The sequence below is a fragment of the Microcaecilia unicolor genome, chromosome 3 (assembly GCF_901765095.1).
Source record: "Microcaecilia unicolor chromosome 3, aMicUni1.1, whole genome shotgun sequence".
In the NCBI taxonomy this organism is placed as follows: Eukaryota; Metazoa; Chordata; class Amphibia; order Gymnophiona; family Siphonopidae; genus Microcaecilia; species Microcaecilia unicolor.
The window spans coordinates 330,635,406-330,650,905 of NC_044033.1; the positions used below are offsets into that span (position 1 = coordinate 330,635,406).

The following is a 15,500-nucleotide window of genomic DNA, read 5'->3' on the forward strand; positions in this document are numbered from 1 at the left end:
TTCTGGGGAAGGGGGGGAGCCTATTCCAAAAAGATGGGCTCCATCTTAACCAGGGTGGGACCAGGCTGCTGGCATCGGCATTTAAAAAGGAGATAGAGCAGCTTTTAAACTAGAGACTGGGGGAAGGCCGACAGTTGCTGAAAAGCGTATGGTTCAGAATAAGGTATCTTTTAAAGAGATCACCAAAACAGGGAAAATAGGGTATTCCGATAGTGAGGTTGTAAAAGAGACTGTAGTAGATCAGGTGTCTTTAAATAAAAATAAAAATCAGACAAAAGATTGCAATTTAATACAGTCAAGTACTGAGCATGATGTAAGTAGGAACAACAAACATAGTTTGAAATGTCTATATTCCAATGCCCCTATGAGGAAAGGCTGAAGCGTATAGGGCTCTTCAGCTTGGAGAAGATACGGCTGAGGGGAGATATGATAGAGGTCTATAAAATAATGAGTGGAGTGGAACGGGTAGACGTGAATCGTTCGTTTACTCTTTCCAAGAACACTAGGACTAGGGGCCATACGATGAAGCTACAAAGTAGTAAATTTAATATGAATCGGAGAGAATTTTTCCTTCACCCAATGTGTAATTCAACTCTGGAATTCGTTACCAGAGAATGTGGTAAAGGCGGTTAGCTTAGCGGGGTTTAAAAAGGGTCTGTATGGCTTTCTAAAGGAAAAGTCCATAGACTATTATTAAATTGACTTGGGGAAAACCCACTGCTATTTCTGGGATAAGCATCATAAAATGTATTGAGCTTTTCTGGGATCTTGCCAGGTGTTTGTGACCTGGATTGGTCACTGTTGGAAACAGGATATTGGGCTTGATGGACCTTTGGTCTGTCCCAGTGTGGCAATACTTATGTACTTATCAGAGGTTGCTGACATTGCTTCCTCCAATTTTGAAACCTCTTACATCTCTTCTAATCCTGCTTCGCTCATTATATTTTTTGCATATAAGTTAACAAATAAGGATAGCAAATGCAATCCTATCAAACTCCATTTCCCATTGTGAGCTATCTTGTGTCTCCATGTCCTGTCTTGATTGTAGTTTCATGTGTGTGTAAATTCCACTTTAGAGCAATAAGATGTTCAGGTATACTCATTGTCCTAAGGACTCTTCACAATTTGACATGGTCGACATAATCAAAGCCCTTACAATGGTAAATAAAACATATAAACTTCTTTTGGATACGTTATGAAACGCCAACTCGATACAGAATTATTTGATCATATTGACCAACACAATACAGAAGCTTATGCAGTATTCTGCAGTAACCAAAGCCTTTTAAATTTGCTAGTCAATTTTACCAGAAGAACTGTGGATGGAAGAAAATCAAAACTGAATCGCAGCAGAGCCTACTCAAGGTCAAAAGGCCAAAGAAATCAAAGTGCATAACAGAAGAAACATTAGAAATAGCCCAGAATAGGAGAAAGGCCAAAATAAAGAAAGACAAATATCTTGTTAAAAACTGAACTGAGAATTTCAAAGGGCAATTGGAAGAGACAAAGACTGATGCTATAGCATCATTCATAAAGAAATTGAAGAGGCAATAAACTAGGAGAAAAAAAAATTCTAATCAAGATTAGGTTTGTTAAAGGATACCAATGGACAGGTACTAACACGCATCAAAAAGAAAGATTGAAGAAATGCACAGAAGACCTGTACAAAAAAAAGACAGTAATGAACAAAAAAGGACACTGTGTACATGTAAGAACCTTCGATTTTAGAATAAGTCAGATCAGTCCTAAGATCACTGCTGAAAGGAAGTGATAGGATTGCAATAGAACTACTACAAGCTATATGAAATAAGTCTGTTAAGGTGCTCACCAAACTTTGTCATGAAACCTGTCAGTTAGCATAATGGCCAACTAACTTGAAAAGATCAGTCTACATATCAATCCCCCCCCCCCCCAAAAAAAAAAAAAAAAAGAGACATAGAAAAATGATCTGTTGGACAATTTCCTTTGTGCCACATGCCAACAAGATCATGCTGAAGATTATTCAATGAAGACTAGAGCCTTATATGGAAAGAGAGCTTCCAGAAGTACAACATGTTTCAGGAAAGGCAGAGGAACAAGAGACATCACTGATGCATGCTGGATAATTGAAAAAGCTAAACAGTATCTGTAACGAAACAGTGTGTTTTTAAGCCTATAAATTGTTGTAATGGTAAGCTGTTACAGAGTAATGCCTGTTTGTTTGTTTGTTTGTTTGTTTGTTTGTTTGTTTTTTTCTTTAGTCTGACACACATAGCAAGTAAGATGCAGTATACTTTTAAAAACTTGTTGTTCTAGGCTCTGATTGGCCCAGGAGCTCAATTCATCTAGGATGTACTTGCTTTGCCTTAGTCTTGGCCAGGGAGAAAAGAGAGAAGGATCCCTTTGCTGAGGTCCTGTGATCAGTTATATTTGATAACCTGTGAGCAGCTATATGTCCTGATCTCCAAAGGTACTATTTGAATAGTAAACAAATGTTTAGTTAGTTTTATAATTGATCCATATTCATTTACTTATTACTGTTTGCATCTTTTCTGTTCTAATTTTTCATGACGATAAACATTTTTAGTATATTGCCTCTTCTTGTCTGGACTAAGAATCCTGGTGGTTTATGTGTTGGGTCTGTAGGTGCTTTCTAGGAACTGTGGGACCACTGGGAGTGTGGTCCCAGTAACCTAGGAATCACTGGGGATAATTTGAGCAGGAGACATGCCCAGAGGTGGTTGTGACCCAGTCAGTGGGAAGAGGGTGCTACTGTAGAGCACAAGCGGCAGGTGGACCTGAGCTGTGCTGGGGATAGACCCACTAAGTGGCCGCAGGGTAGCCCCAGGCAGCTGGCTAGGCGTTTCGTGACAGGTGGTTAGCTTATCTTGATTTAAAAAAAGGTTTGGACAAGTTCCTGAAGGAAAAGTCCATGGTGTGTTATTGAGAGGGGCTTGGGGGAAGCCACTGCTTACCCCAGGATTGGTAGCATGAAATGTTACTACTAATAGGGTTTCTGCCAGGTACTTGTGACCTGGATTAGCCACTGCTGGAAGCACGATACTGGGCTAGATGGACCATTGGTCTGACCTATTATGACTATTATGTTTTTGTTAGGGAGCAGCCAGATGTGCCATGATGCAGAAAATATGGTTGCTGGAAGCACTGGCAGGTCATCTAGTAAAGGGCAGAGATGATGTTTCCTCATATAAGGAGGAGATTAAAAATTGGCTGAAATAAATCAAATCTGAAATTGTGGCATCTGAAGCAGATCTGGCATCCCTGGGAAATGGATCTAAGATCCAATATTGTGGAGCTAGGGAACCGCATAGAGGAGGTGGAACAACATATCGAAGAACAAGTGAAGCAAATCACCTCACTTGAGAAATAGTTTTGTGAATAAGCACAGCAAGAGCTCTTTGACAAAATCGAAGACTTGGAAAACAGGAGCAGAAGGAATAATTTAAGAATTTGGGGCATCCCTGACAGTCCTGTGTTACAAGATTGTAAGTCTGTTATGCAGAGACTCTTATTTCCCATCTATTTGCTCAGATCAAGCTGAGATATCTCCACAAGGTATATTAAAATCAAAAGGGCCCACAGAGCCTTGGGAATTGCGTGCAATAACCTTGCAAAGGATATTGTGGTCTGTTATGCCTTAAAGGAAGTGATATTTTCAGATGCAAAGAAGGAAAAGCTTGGGACACCTGTGACATAGCTATTTTTGTGGATGTAACCCTGATTGCATGTTGCTGCCACAGTGAACTGAGAGAGATTACCGCTAAATTTAGAACTGAACAAGTGAGATACTATTGGACTTTTCCTTTTGGATTGCTATTTATTGTGAACTGCAAAGAGGCTGCTCTTCATGCGTCAGTCTCTTGGTTGGAGGGATGCAGAGAACATGTCATCGAATCAACAACTTAAACCATTCACACCACCAAAATGGCAGCGTGTTCCATCTGGCAGAGGCAGACTCCTATCTACCCAGAAGAGGCCTGGCAGAGATCAGCGTGTTGTAAAATGATAATTCCCATTTCTCTCTGATTTTGCTCATTTGACTTTTTTTTTTTATTAAGAGCAAATAATCATGCTTTTATAAGGAGCTGGTGTTATTTTCATCTGATTTTTCACTTGCAATTCTGTGCATTGGTTTTCTAACCCCCTGACATAGATATGATATATAGGTTATTTAATATGAGACTGCTCTCTGTTTAGAGGAGTCTATTAAAAACAGTTCATCTGTTATTAACATGTTCATGTATTATGTGTATGACTGTCTAACATATTTATGAATTCTGCTTGGGTCTTGAGGTCCTGCCTGCCTCTTCAACACATTTGGATTGGAGTCCGGGCTTAGCTTAAGGCGAGATTGGGGACTGGGTGGGTGGAAGGTTCAGGGTTTGTGGGGATGGGGGGGGATACAATGAGAATGTTTGGAAAGTTTTCTTTATGGTGTAGTGTCATTACCTATGTGCCCAGCACTTGGTCTGCTCATGCCAATAACTATATGACTTATGCCCAATAGTAATGTAGTTACTATCAATGCAAAGTGTTTGAATTCTCCCTTTAAGCGGAAGTGTCTTATTCAAGAAGCCATTAGGTTAAACACTACTGTATGTTTAATTCAAGAGACACATTTTAGGAGGAGGAATTGGCACTTATTGTGCACTTTTCCAAATGAACCCAGGCTAAGGAACTGTTTTTATTAGTGTTGGTGGAACCTTTTACACCAGCTGGTATTTCTTGCCCCTGACGCAACCATCTGACGAAATATGTCCATGTCGGAGTTTTTAAGAATTAATAAACAGATCTTTTTAGAAAAATAGTCTTTATCTTTTGTTTTCCATCTTGGTTATTGTGGACTGCTTGCCTTGTTGTTTTCTGTTTAATTCAAGAGACACATTTTAGGAGGAGGAGGAGTCAGCTCTTATTGTGCTCAAGAGTTCCCAACATGTAGGTTTGCTTCCCACCCCTCAAAAAAGTAGCAGGGGTTGGTATACTCTCTTCAGGGAGAATTCAAGCTACCATACCAGAGCAAGTCTCTGACCCTGAAGGGAGGTTTGTAGCTTTGCATGTATACTTTGCTGGGTCACTATATAATATTGCTTCAGTATTTCCTCCAAATGACTTCCAGAAAGTGTTTTGTGCTGAGTTGTAAGAAAAGTTATTAAGTATGAAGGTGAGTCATTGGATCATTGGAGGCGATTTTAATGTTACCTTGTTTCCTTTGCTAAATAACATGAGCAAAGCAAAATATCATCTGCAGGGCAGGGGTACATTGAAAACTTTTGTGAACCATGGAGGCCTTGTAGACACATTGACACCTATATCCACATAAGATTCACTTTACATTTTATTCCCCTGTTCATGATTCATATTCAGGAATAGACTATTTTTAGATAAACAGCTTGTGCCAGAAGTCCAGAAGGCAGAGATAGAAACTAAATTGGTCTGGCCATGCGCCTGTGAGGGTTGCAATCTCCTTTGGCTCTAGGGATAAACCTCTTCAGTTTTGGAAATTGAATGAGAGTTTGCTAGACAATGAGGAAGTTATGGTAGGCCTCCACAAAGTAATCCAGGAATACTTTATACACAGTAATCCTCAAGATATCTCTATGGAGACAGTGTGGGATAGCTTTAAGGCCTATGTCAGAGGACATCTTATTTAATGGGCCTCATGGTTGAAAAAGCAAAAGGATCAGCAGTTGAGGCAAAAGGTAGCGCACCGTGAACAGCAATATTTTAGCAAACCCTCGGATAGATTAAGGGTGCTGTTGGCAGCTCTTAGAGAACATTTGCAAGCCTTGTGAGTAGATAAAATTCAATATGAGATGCAACTTGCTCAAAGAGTGTATTTTGAGGAAAGCAACAAAGCTAGTAAACTTCTGGCACAGCAATTAAAGGCTAAAAAATTACAGGGAAATTCTATTACTGATCCCCCTAAACTTCGGCAGTGTTTTCAACAATTCTACCAGTTGCTACGTACCTGAGTTTGTGAGTGATCCAGTGGGGAACTCTCGCTATCTGGAAGTGTTCTGTCTCCCAAAATTGACTGAACAAACTAAGATTCTTGACTGGCAGATTCAGTTGAAAGAGGTTAAGGACGCTATTATATCTACTTTAAGATCTGCTAAATTGCCCATGCTAGATGGATTTTCAGCTAAATTTTGTAAAAGGCTAGCAGGGTATCTGGCTCTAGAATTGAAAACTTCAGTTAATACCGTCCTTCAAGGTGGAAGGTTAGAAGCAGGAGTGACTGTGTTATGTAAACGGGGGGGGGGGGGGGGGGGGAATCCTACTGCTTGTGGATCTTACCGTCCTATATCTCTGTTGAATCTAGATTTAAACATCTTAGCCAAGGTCTTGGCAAATAAATTGAATAGAGTGATGGGATACTTAGTTGGGGAAGTTCAGGCAGGTTTTATACCACTCAAAACCACGAGAGACAACATGTGACGCACCCTTGATTTAATTTGGTTTGCAAAAAAGCCTAACATATCAATAGTGAGGAAGGCTATTTGTGCCAATAAAACATTTGATATGGTAGAGTGGGGTTTTATGTTGCAAACCCTGTGTCATTTTGGTCTTGGTCCTAATTTTAGAAGTTTGGATATCAGCCCTTTATTCATCACCTACAGCAAGATTCTGGGTGAATGGGGATTACTGTAATGTATTTGGGCTACATAGGGGCACTCAACAAGGATGCCCGTTGTCCCCACTTTTGTTCGCTTTAGTAATAGATTCGTTGGGGGTAACAGTCTGTAAGAATCGGCTTATACAGGGGATTAGAATAGCGAATGAGGAGTTTAAAATATTCTTATTTGCAGACGATATTTTACTAACAATGGGTGACCCTAGCTCCTCTCTACCTCATATTCTTCAGGAGTTCCAGGTGTATGGCTCCCTTTCAGGTTTTACAACGAATGCATCAAAATCTGAACTGCTCAATATTAATTTGGATTGAAGTACAGTAGCAGGTCTTAAACATGAATTGCCTTTTGGCGGGGAAATAATGATATCCAATACCAGTAAAAATTCCAGCAGATCTGGCTTTCATCTATAAACAATTATGGCAGGCTGATTCCAGAGTTCTCATCTGCTCTGGATCACTGGCACAGGCTCCATCATTCCTGGGTAGCAGTATGCAAAAGGATATTGTATCTGTCAGACACTGCCAGTAGGTATACCTGGATCACAATTGAGGTCTCTCCAGAAAAAAACTTTTGAGTACATCTGGAAAAGATGGCCCCTAAAATATTTAGACAACTAGGAAGAGGAATGAGGGGGGGGGATTGGGGGTCCATGATCTTCTGAATTATTGTTTAGCTGCACAATTGAAGGTTCTGGTTGACTAGTATGACCTTGTCCTGAAAGCCTGGGTATTTATACAAAAAAGTATATTATACCTTAATCAGTGGGCAAATTTAGTTTAGGAACCTAAACATAACAAGCTACAATTAAGTGGGGTGTCACCCTACCTGAGACATTTTAGATTTTTAATTGTAAAAGTACAGTGGTGGATACTGGGACACAAGCAGATATCATATGTTTCCTCATTATCTTCACTTATGATGTATGCAACACATTGGGAAGCCACTCTTACGTTCATGGGAGCGGAAAGGGATCCATATGTTAGGGGATTTATATGAAGGGGAAGTATTGAAATCTTTTCAGCAATTGCAATCTGTATATGCTCTTCCCTCCTATGGAGTTTTATATTTATATACAAATCTGCCACTTATGTTCCTCGCCAGTGAGGGAGTGGCTACAGTTGAAACTCACTCAAGTAGAGGCAGTGGCAGAACTTTGGACTACTGCAGTTCTTCCATCTATGGATCAAATCAAACCAAGACTGTAGCAAGCCTACTACCTTAGGAAATTGACTGCGATACATCATGACCAACTGGCTGCCTTTAAGAAGAAATGGGATTCCTATCCTGCATGGGTACCAGACGAATGCCACTTCTCAAATGGAACATTTTGCTTTCAGAAGGGATGTGTTAAGTTTCATAATAATTATTACTCGAGCTTTTACAGAGTCTTTTTTGAAGTATAAGAATTTTGTTTATGTTAGATATCTCTGCTGATAACTTGGGTATTGCACTCCCAATGTTATTTCCCCACTGTACTCCAGGGGGGAGGGAGTTGATTGGAAGGGGGAGTATTTTATGTTTTATGTAAAGTATAAACATTTGTTTAATAAAGTTTAGATTTAAAAAATAAATAAATATAGTGCTCCGAGCAGTCCCCACCACTGACGATAGACGTCAAGGGCTGTTTGGCTCTGAGGTTGACGAGTTCTTAGTTGTGATTATTTTTATTTATTTATTTATGTATGGCATTTATATCCCACAATATTCCCACCCAGAGGCAGGCTTAATGTGGCATACAGTACTATTAAGCAAATAATTCAAAACACAATATTCAGAGTTGTGAAAGGGAAAGAGAAATAACATAGAAGGGAAAGGGAGAGAGGAGAAGGTAGCATTTGTCACTAGGATAGCCGTGGTTCAGAAGGATGTGGCGCCAGGCGGGCTCACTGCGTATGCTGTACCAAAAAGGAAGGTCTTGAGTCACTTCTTGAAGGTCGGGTGATCAGATGTGAATTTGACCACCTGAGGCAGCCCATTCCACAATTGAGTGCTGAGATAAGAGAAAGAAGAAGCATAGACGGTCTTATATTTAAGGCCACTAAAAGCTGGGTAGTGGAGAATGAGGTACGAACGAGTTGACTTGTGGGAGTTCCAGGGCGGCAAGTTAATAAGAGTGTCCATATAAGCAGGGGCTTCTCCATAGATGATTTTGTGTACCAATGCACAGATTTTGAAAGCGATGCGGTCCTTCACAGGAAGCCAGTGCAGCATCTCACGCAGTGGTCTCGAACTATCAAATCTCAATTTACCGAAGATGAGTCGGGCTGCTGTGTTCTGAGCAGTTTGCAATTTTTTTAGGAGCATACTTGTGCTTCCCCCGTAGATACTGTTGCAGTAATCGAGACGGCTTATAACTAGAGACTGGACTAGGTTGCGGAATGCTTCTCTAGGGAAATAAGGCTGGATACGCTTAAGTTTCCAGAGCGAGAAGAACATTTGCTTGACTGTAGAGTTCACTTGCTGTTCCAGTGTCAAGGATCTATCAATTATGACTCCTGAGATTTTTAAGGACTCCAAGATTGGCAGGACGAGCTCAGGAGTAATTAATGTAGGAGGTCTGAGTTTGTTGTAGGGAGAGGAGAGAATCAAACAGTGTGTTTTCTCGGCGTTGAATTTGAATCGAAATGAGTTGGCCCAATCGAGCATGGTGTTGAAGCCTTGCCGGATCTTACTGGTTATTTCGTTTAGATCTTTCTCAAAAGGGATGAAGATAGTGATATCATCAGCATAGATAAATGGGTTAAGACCCAGTTTGGAAAGAGCTGCTGCCAAAGGAATCAGCATCATGTTGAAGAGGGTTGGTGATAGTGGGGAACCCTGTGGCACTCCAGTCTGCTTTCCAGTGAGATGATAAGTTAGAGTTGGTGTTTACTTGGTAGGTTCTTGATGTTAGAAAGCCTCTCAGCTAGGCTAGTACGTTTCCACTGGCACCAAAGTAGTCTAGGAGCCACAACAGGATGCCATGGTGCACCATGTCAAAGGCACTTGACATGTCGAACTGCAGGAGCAGAATACTCTTCCCTACAGCTATTTCCCTCTTAAAGTTGGATAAGAGAGTGACAAGCACGGTCTCAGTACTGTGGAGCGGTCGAAATCCCGATTGCGAGATTTGCAGAATATTAAACTTGTCCAAGTGCTCACTAAGTTGTTTATTCACCAAGCTCTCCATGAGTTTCACGAAAAGGGGAATAGATGGTATTGGTCGGTAGTTGGACAGATCACTACTCTTTTTCTTGGCATCTTTGGGTACTGGGGTAAGTAAGATGTTACCATAGCTTACAGGGAACTTGCCATTTACCAAGCATGTAGTTGAGATGCAGTGTCAAGTCATCTAGGAAACAGGCAGGGGCACACTGGAGTAAATAATTGGGGCACACATCCAACCTGCAGTACTTCTTGACAAATCTGCGAGGCTCCAGCTTGACGGAATCAACGGAAAGAGGTGAAAAGCTTGAGAGCAAACAGTCTGCTGGCTGTTCTTCAGGCCCCGGATCCAAGGCACTAATAAAATCACTAATGCTGGAATTGTTCAGCAGAAGGGAGCTCTGTAGCTTGATGAGTTTGTCTTGAAACGTTTTGGCTAAATCTGCAGCCGGTGGGATGCCTTCTCCTGTTGGTGGTAATCACTGTGGTGTCCATTAGTTTGTTTACAAAGAAGTAGAGCTTCTTGGCATCGTTGTAGTCCGGGCCAGTCATGGTTTTAAAGTAGTGTTTTTTTGCCTGCCTAATTGCATAGTTGTATTTTCGGTGAGACTGCTTCCATGCAATGAGATGTTGGCAATCCTGGTGCTTTCTCCAGGCCCTTTCAAGTCTTCTATTGTTGGTTTTGAGCCTTCTAAGGTCATCGTTAAACCACCGGGCAGCTACTTTCCTTTTTATTGAACACACTTTGAGTGGCACTATGGCGTCTAGGGTACTTCTGCATCGGTTATCCCAGTTGAGGAAGAAGCTATCCGAGTCCACCGGGTCAGGCCAGTCTGACTCATAATTACTACAGTTATAAGAATTGGAGGGCAGTATTTTAAAATATTTATCTGATGGGAGTTTTCATGGTATAAATTATCCTTCCCATTGAGCAGGTAAGTTTTGAGTAGATAGTCTTCTGCTTATACACAATTTACCATATGGAAAGAAATGGGACTGGAAGTGTTCCCAGAACAATGGTAGAACTTTAATCATGCTGTTTCTAACATTGTTTTCCTTGCATCCTCTTTTCAGCTGTTGGTGTTGTGTGTCTATTTTACAGGTATGAGTATTAGGTCTTCTAATAAAGATCAGCACTGTGGAGCTTAATTTAAGATTATAATAGTAGGGGAGGCTTCATAAGATGTGTACTATATATGTATTTCTTTGCCAAAATGAAATCAGAATGAGCTTTTGGCTTATCGTGCTTCTTTAAAACACAAGATAGTTATGCACTAATTATATGGTCCCTGCCTTAGGGGCTGTGTATTTGTTACATATGAAGTTTTGAGCCTAAAGAAATCGCTGGCCCTTGATAAGCGAGCAGTTCAACAAGAGAAGCTGAAGTCCTACATATATGTGCGTGCGGTTTTTGCAGAGAATGAGCACTTGGGTAAGTTAACATGTCAGAAGAAATGGAGGTAAGCAGAGGTGAAGGGTGGTAAAGTGGTTAGCATTGTACTCTGCTGTACCAGGCAGGGGCAATGCTCAGGAGCAGCTTCTCAGGTCAGCAACAGCTGTAAGAATACCACACAGAGCAGTGATGCTGAATTCCAGTCCTTTACATGCCACAGCTGGGTCTGCTTTTCAGAATAGACACACTATGCAAATTAACTTTTTGGAGCAGACATATGCCTAAACAAATCCTAAATATCTGTTGTGAAATTCTGAAAACCAGAACTCTGTGGCACTGGAGGACCAGAGTTACATAGTAACATAGTAGATGACAGCAGAAAAAGACCTGCACGGTCCATCCAGTCTGCCCAACAAGATAAACTCATATGTGCTACTTTTTGTGTATACCCTACCTTGATTTGTACCTGTCCTGTTCAGTGCACAGACCGTATAAGTCTGCCCAGCATTATCCCCGCCTCCCAACCACCAGTCCCGCCTCCCACCACCGGCTCTGGCACAGACCATATAAGTCTGCCCAGCACTATCCCCGCCTCCTAACCACCAGCCCCGCCTCCCACCAGCTCTGCCACCCAATCTCGGCTAAGCTCCTGAGGATCCATTCCTTCTCACCATCTCTGATGGAAAGAGCAGCTTCTGAGAAAGGTAAACCTGAAAACAACAGCACTGGGTTAAAGCATTCTCAGTGCAGTACCCACATCGAGGGAGGAGGTAACAAGGGACTCTGACATTGCTTATTTGTTCCTTCCCTAATTAGGTACAGGCTAGACTGCTGACTTCTTTTTTTAAGTCTTAGCAGTTTACTTTAAGTATAAGTAAATCAGAACCAGAATCTTTACTCTCAACTACCTCAGGATTTCTTGTAACTTATTTTATATGCCCTCCCCCCTTACTTAGTCTAGTCATTGCAGTGGCAGTCCTCAAGAGGGCTCCTTTTAGATCCATTCGGCCATAGACTCTAAACCCAGCCATAAGATGTTACCATTGCACAATGACTATGCATCCCTAGCCTTGGCTGATGCAGGGAGTGGAGGATCTGAGCCAGGGCTGGCCTGGTGTTGTCTTTCTAATTGTTCCTTATAAGCATATCTTCTATTCATACAGGAATCATAAACAAGGCAAGAAAACATTTGCACCGAGCAGTGAGGACGGCTATAGAAGTTTCAGCCAAGGTTTTCCAGATACCATTTGATGGTGTGTATGTTCAGTACACAATATCATCACCAAAATCCATCTTTTATATTTACTTGCTATTTATGTGACACAAGTATCCAAAACTGCTCTAGGTGGCTACAGTATGAGCTATAAACATAAATACTATTAAAGCTATTGTGAGTGGATAATTTATTGTGCTGTGGTTGTGAATATTTGATCTTAATGCTGTTGCCTATTCCATTTCTAGTCAGATTTTTCAGAGGTTTCTTGTTGTATGGTACTATTTTTATATGTTTTGTTTTATTTTTTTTATTATTTTATTATCTGTTTGATTTTTGTTTAAATATTAATAGAACTCTACTAAGTAAACACAGAACATGATAGCAGAAGTAGACTATATGGCCTATCCAGTCTGCCCATCCAGACTAATAGCCTAGCTTCTGCTGTCCCTTCTTGTACCTCAGTGGTCCTCGGTGCTGGTCCCAAGCTTTCTGGAATTCAGATTTTGTCTCTGTCTCCAACGCTTCCACTGGAAGGCTATTCCACACTACTACTACCCTTTCTGGAAATATTTCATTAGATTACTACTGAGTATCCCCTTTTACTTTCTCCTGTGACACCTTATTCTAGAGCCCCTCTGATTGAAAAAGGTCTGCCTTATATGAATTTGTCTGTCACATCTATATCCTCTGGAGTCTTTATTTATTTATTTGTAGTATTTATACCCCCGCTCAAGCAGAATTTTGAACAGATTGAAGAGTATAACTATCTAGATCTTTAAGTCTGTCCCCGTATGCTTTATACAAACACTATTTACCATTTTAGTAGCTGTCCTTCTAGACTGGCTCCATACAGTTTTTATTTTATTTTGGGCCCTGTTTACTAAGGATTCGTTAGTGTTCTTAGTGCACGCTAATGGTTAGCATGTGCAAAACAATAAGTTGCCCATAGGAACATATGGGCAACTCTAGTGTTTAGTGGGCAATAATTGTAGCATGAGCTAAAAATGCTAGTGCACCTTAGTAAAGACGGCCCTTTATTTTTGAATGTGTGTTCTCCAGAATTGTTCATAGCACTCCAAATGCCTCGCCAGAGATCTATACAGTAGCAATATCTTCTTTTTCCAGTTGGCTATTTACCCTCAGATCCTGTTCTTGTTTCATGCATAGAATTTCCCCCTCCCTATACTGTACTGCCCCCAGGGTTTATTCCAGCCTAAGTGCATGACTATGCATTTTTTTAGCAATGGGGGGGGGGGACTCATCAAAGTGGGCTACCGTTAAGATGTTATTTTACTGTTAATCCCTGTTATGTGTAACTAGGTCTCTGTTCATAAAATGGGACCTGTGGTAAAATAACATGTTTTAATGATAACCTGCATTGATAACTTTCCCTCTAAATGTTTAATCTTAGCTGCCAAATTCTAGATTATTCCTTATTCTTCACAGATCCCTCCTTCTATTTTTCACACCTCTTACACATTTGGTATCGCTTGCAAAACCAAACCTTTCCCAATAAACCCTCCACAATGTCACCAGGGACTATTTTTGTAGCATACTTCTGATAATGCCCCTTTCCTCATCGTACCTCCGGACCAGCCTAGATGCTTAGGTATATGCTCACCTTTCAGGTGGAGACTGAGAACAACTGACTTGATGACATCATCCTGTAAAGGGTCCTGTTCAGTCCACAGCTAGCCAGTATTTCTGAGTTTTCTGCAGGGGCAGGTGAGGTAACCTGTGCAGTCTGGATCTAGTTTGGTAATCTTTTGGGGGAAGCAGATCCAATAATTTTGTTCAGCAGTCTTCTGAGTTATATAAAAAAAAAAAAAGTTAGGACCAGCTGGATCCACTCCACAGAGACCAGAGTTGCTAAACCCAGTTGGCCCTGGATTCCTCCTCCCACTCCCCAGAAAAATTTTCTGATTTTGTTGCTTTTTGCCTCAGTCCTCTTCCCCTACGTTTGGGAGGGGGCCCTAGAGTGCTTAACTGGGCAGGAAGCAACGGATTTTTAAAAGCCTTGTGCAGCTACAGCAGCTGTAAGCAGTACAGTGAAACAATAGGGGCAGTGGGGAGGGGTGGAGTGGGTTTTAGAATCCTGCAGGGAGTGCTGTCAACTGCACCAGTTAACAGTCACTGCTGATCCAAACTGCACGGTTCACTACATAACAAAGCAAGTGTGTTCACTGCTGTGCAGCGTGCATCAGCCACCACTCCATGTTCTTGTCCGGCAGCTGATGCTGTCTTTGTGAGGAGCAGCATGCCAGCACAGCTCCTGAGATCAGCCTGGCAGGCAACAAGGGGCTGCATTGCAGCACGAGGCAATTCAGGACTCCAGCATGAGGAGAAGCACTGAGATAGTGGGAGATGCTGCCGTTTTGAATGCAGCAAGAATGGAATCTAGTTGGGGGAAAGGACTCTAGCGCTAAGCCCCATTGAGATACAAGGCACCCTGGACCTGGCCAGTAACAAGGAGCTGTGTCAAATGGCAGATATGGACTTCACTCCAGAGTTTTTCCTGCTGATTCACGAGGCCTTCTATCTGAGGAAGGGCTTGAGAGCAGGAGAGCCAGTAGGTTCAGAAGACTTGGGCCCTTCAGTGGCTAAGAGTCCTAGGTTCTCATCTGAGGGTGACTTGGAGGTATTATGTTCACATGAGTCAATAGAGTTCTTGGACATTTTGCAAGGTCCATCTGAGCCCCAGATGAATTTAATAAAGGAGCTCCTGGAGCAGAGATACTTCCTGGAGAGGATGCAATAGTGGTTCATATCTTTCATAGAGACGAGGTGCCCTTCTTGGTATCTGTTATGGCGCTGAAGATTTCAGAGGAACAGCTAGCAGAGAGCACAAAGTCTCAGAGGATCCACTTCTGGAAAGAATTAAGAAACCAGCCAAGGGATTCCCTATGCATAGGGGGATCAGAAAGATGATCACAGCAGAGTGCGATAACCTGAATGTTGGACTCTGGATTGCTAGGTTGATGGCTAGGCTCTACCGAAAGCCAGTGGAGGGGAGAGAGAAGCTGCATCTTCTGAATGTAGATGTAGTGGTGTTGCTAGTGACTGATAAGATAATCGTCCCTGTTGAAGAAGGTGCTGCCCTGATAGATGTGGA

The 15,500-nt window shown here is 41.6% G+C and overlaps 1 protein-coding gene across 4 annotated transcripts in view; it reads left to right on the forward strand.

The window, feature by feature from the left end:
• SERAC1 (serine active site containing 1) overlaps positions 1-15,500 on the forward strand; it is a 125,011-nt gene that overhangs the window by 32,233 nt on the left and 77,278 nt on the right. For all 4 annotated transcript variants that reach the window (XM_030198408.1, XM_030198407.1, XM_030198409.1 and 1 more), the window contains 2 exons: positions 11,078-11,211; positions 12,336-12,425. In XM_030198408.1, coding sequence (XP_030054268.1) covers positions 11,078-11,211; positions 12,336-12,425 — 224 coding nt within the window. The remainder of the gene's footprint in view (positions 1-11,077; positions 11,212-12,335; positions 12,426-15,500) is intronic.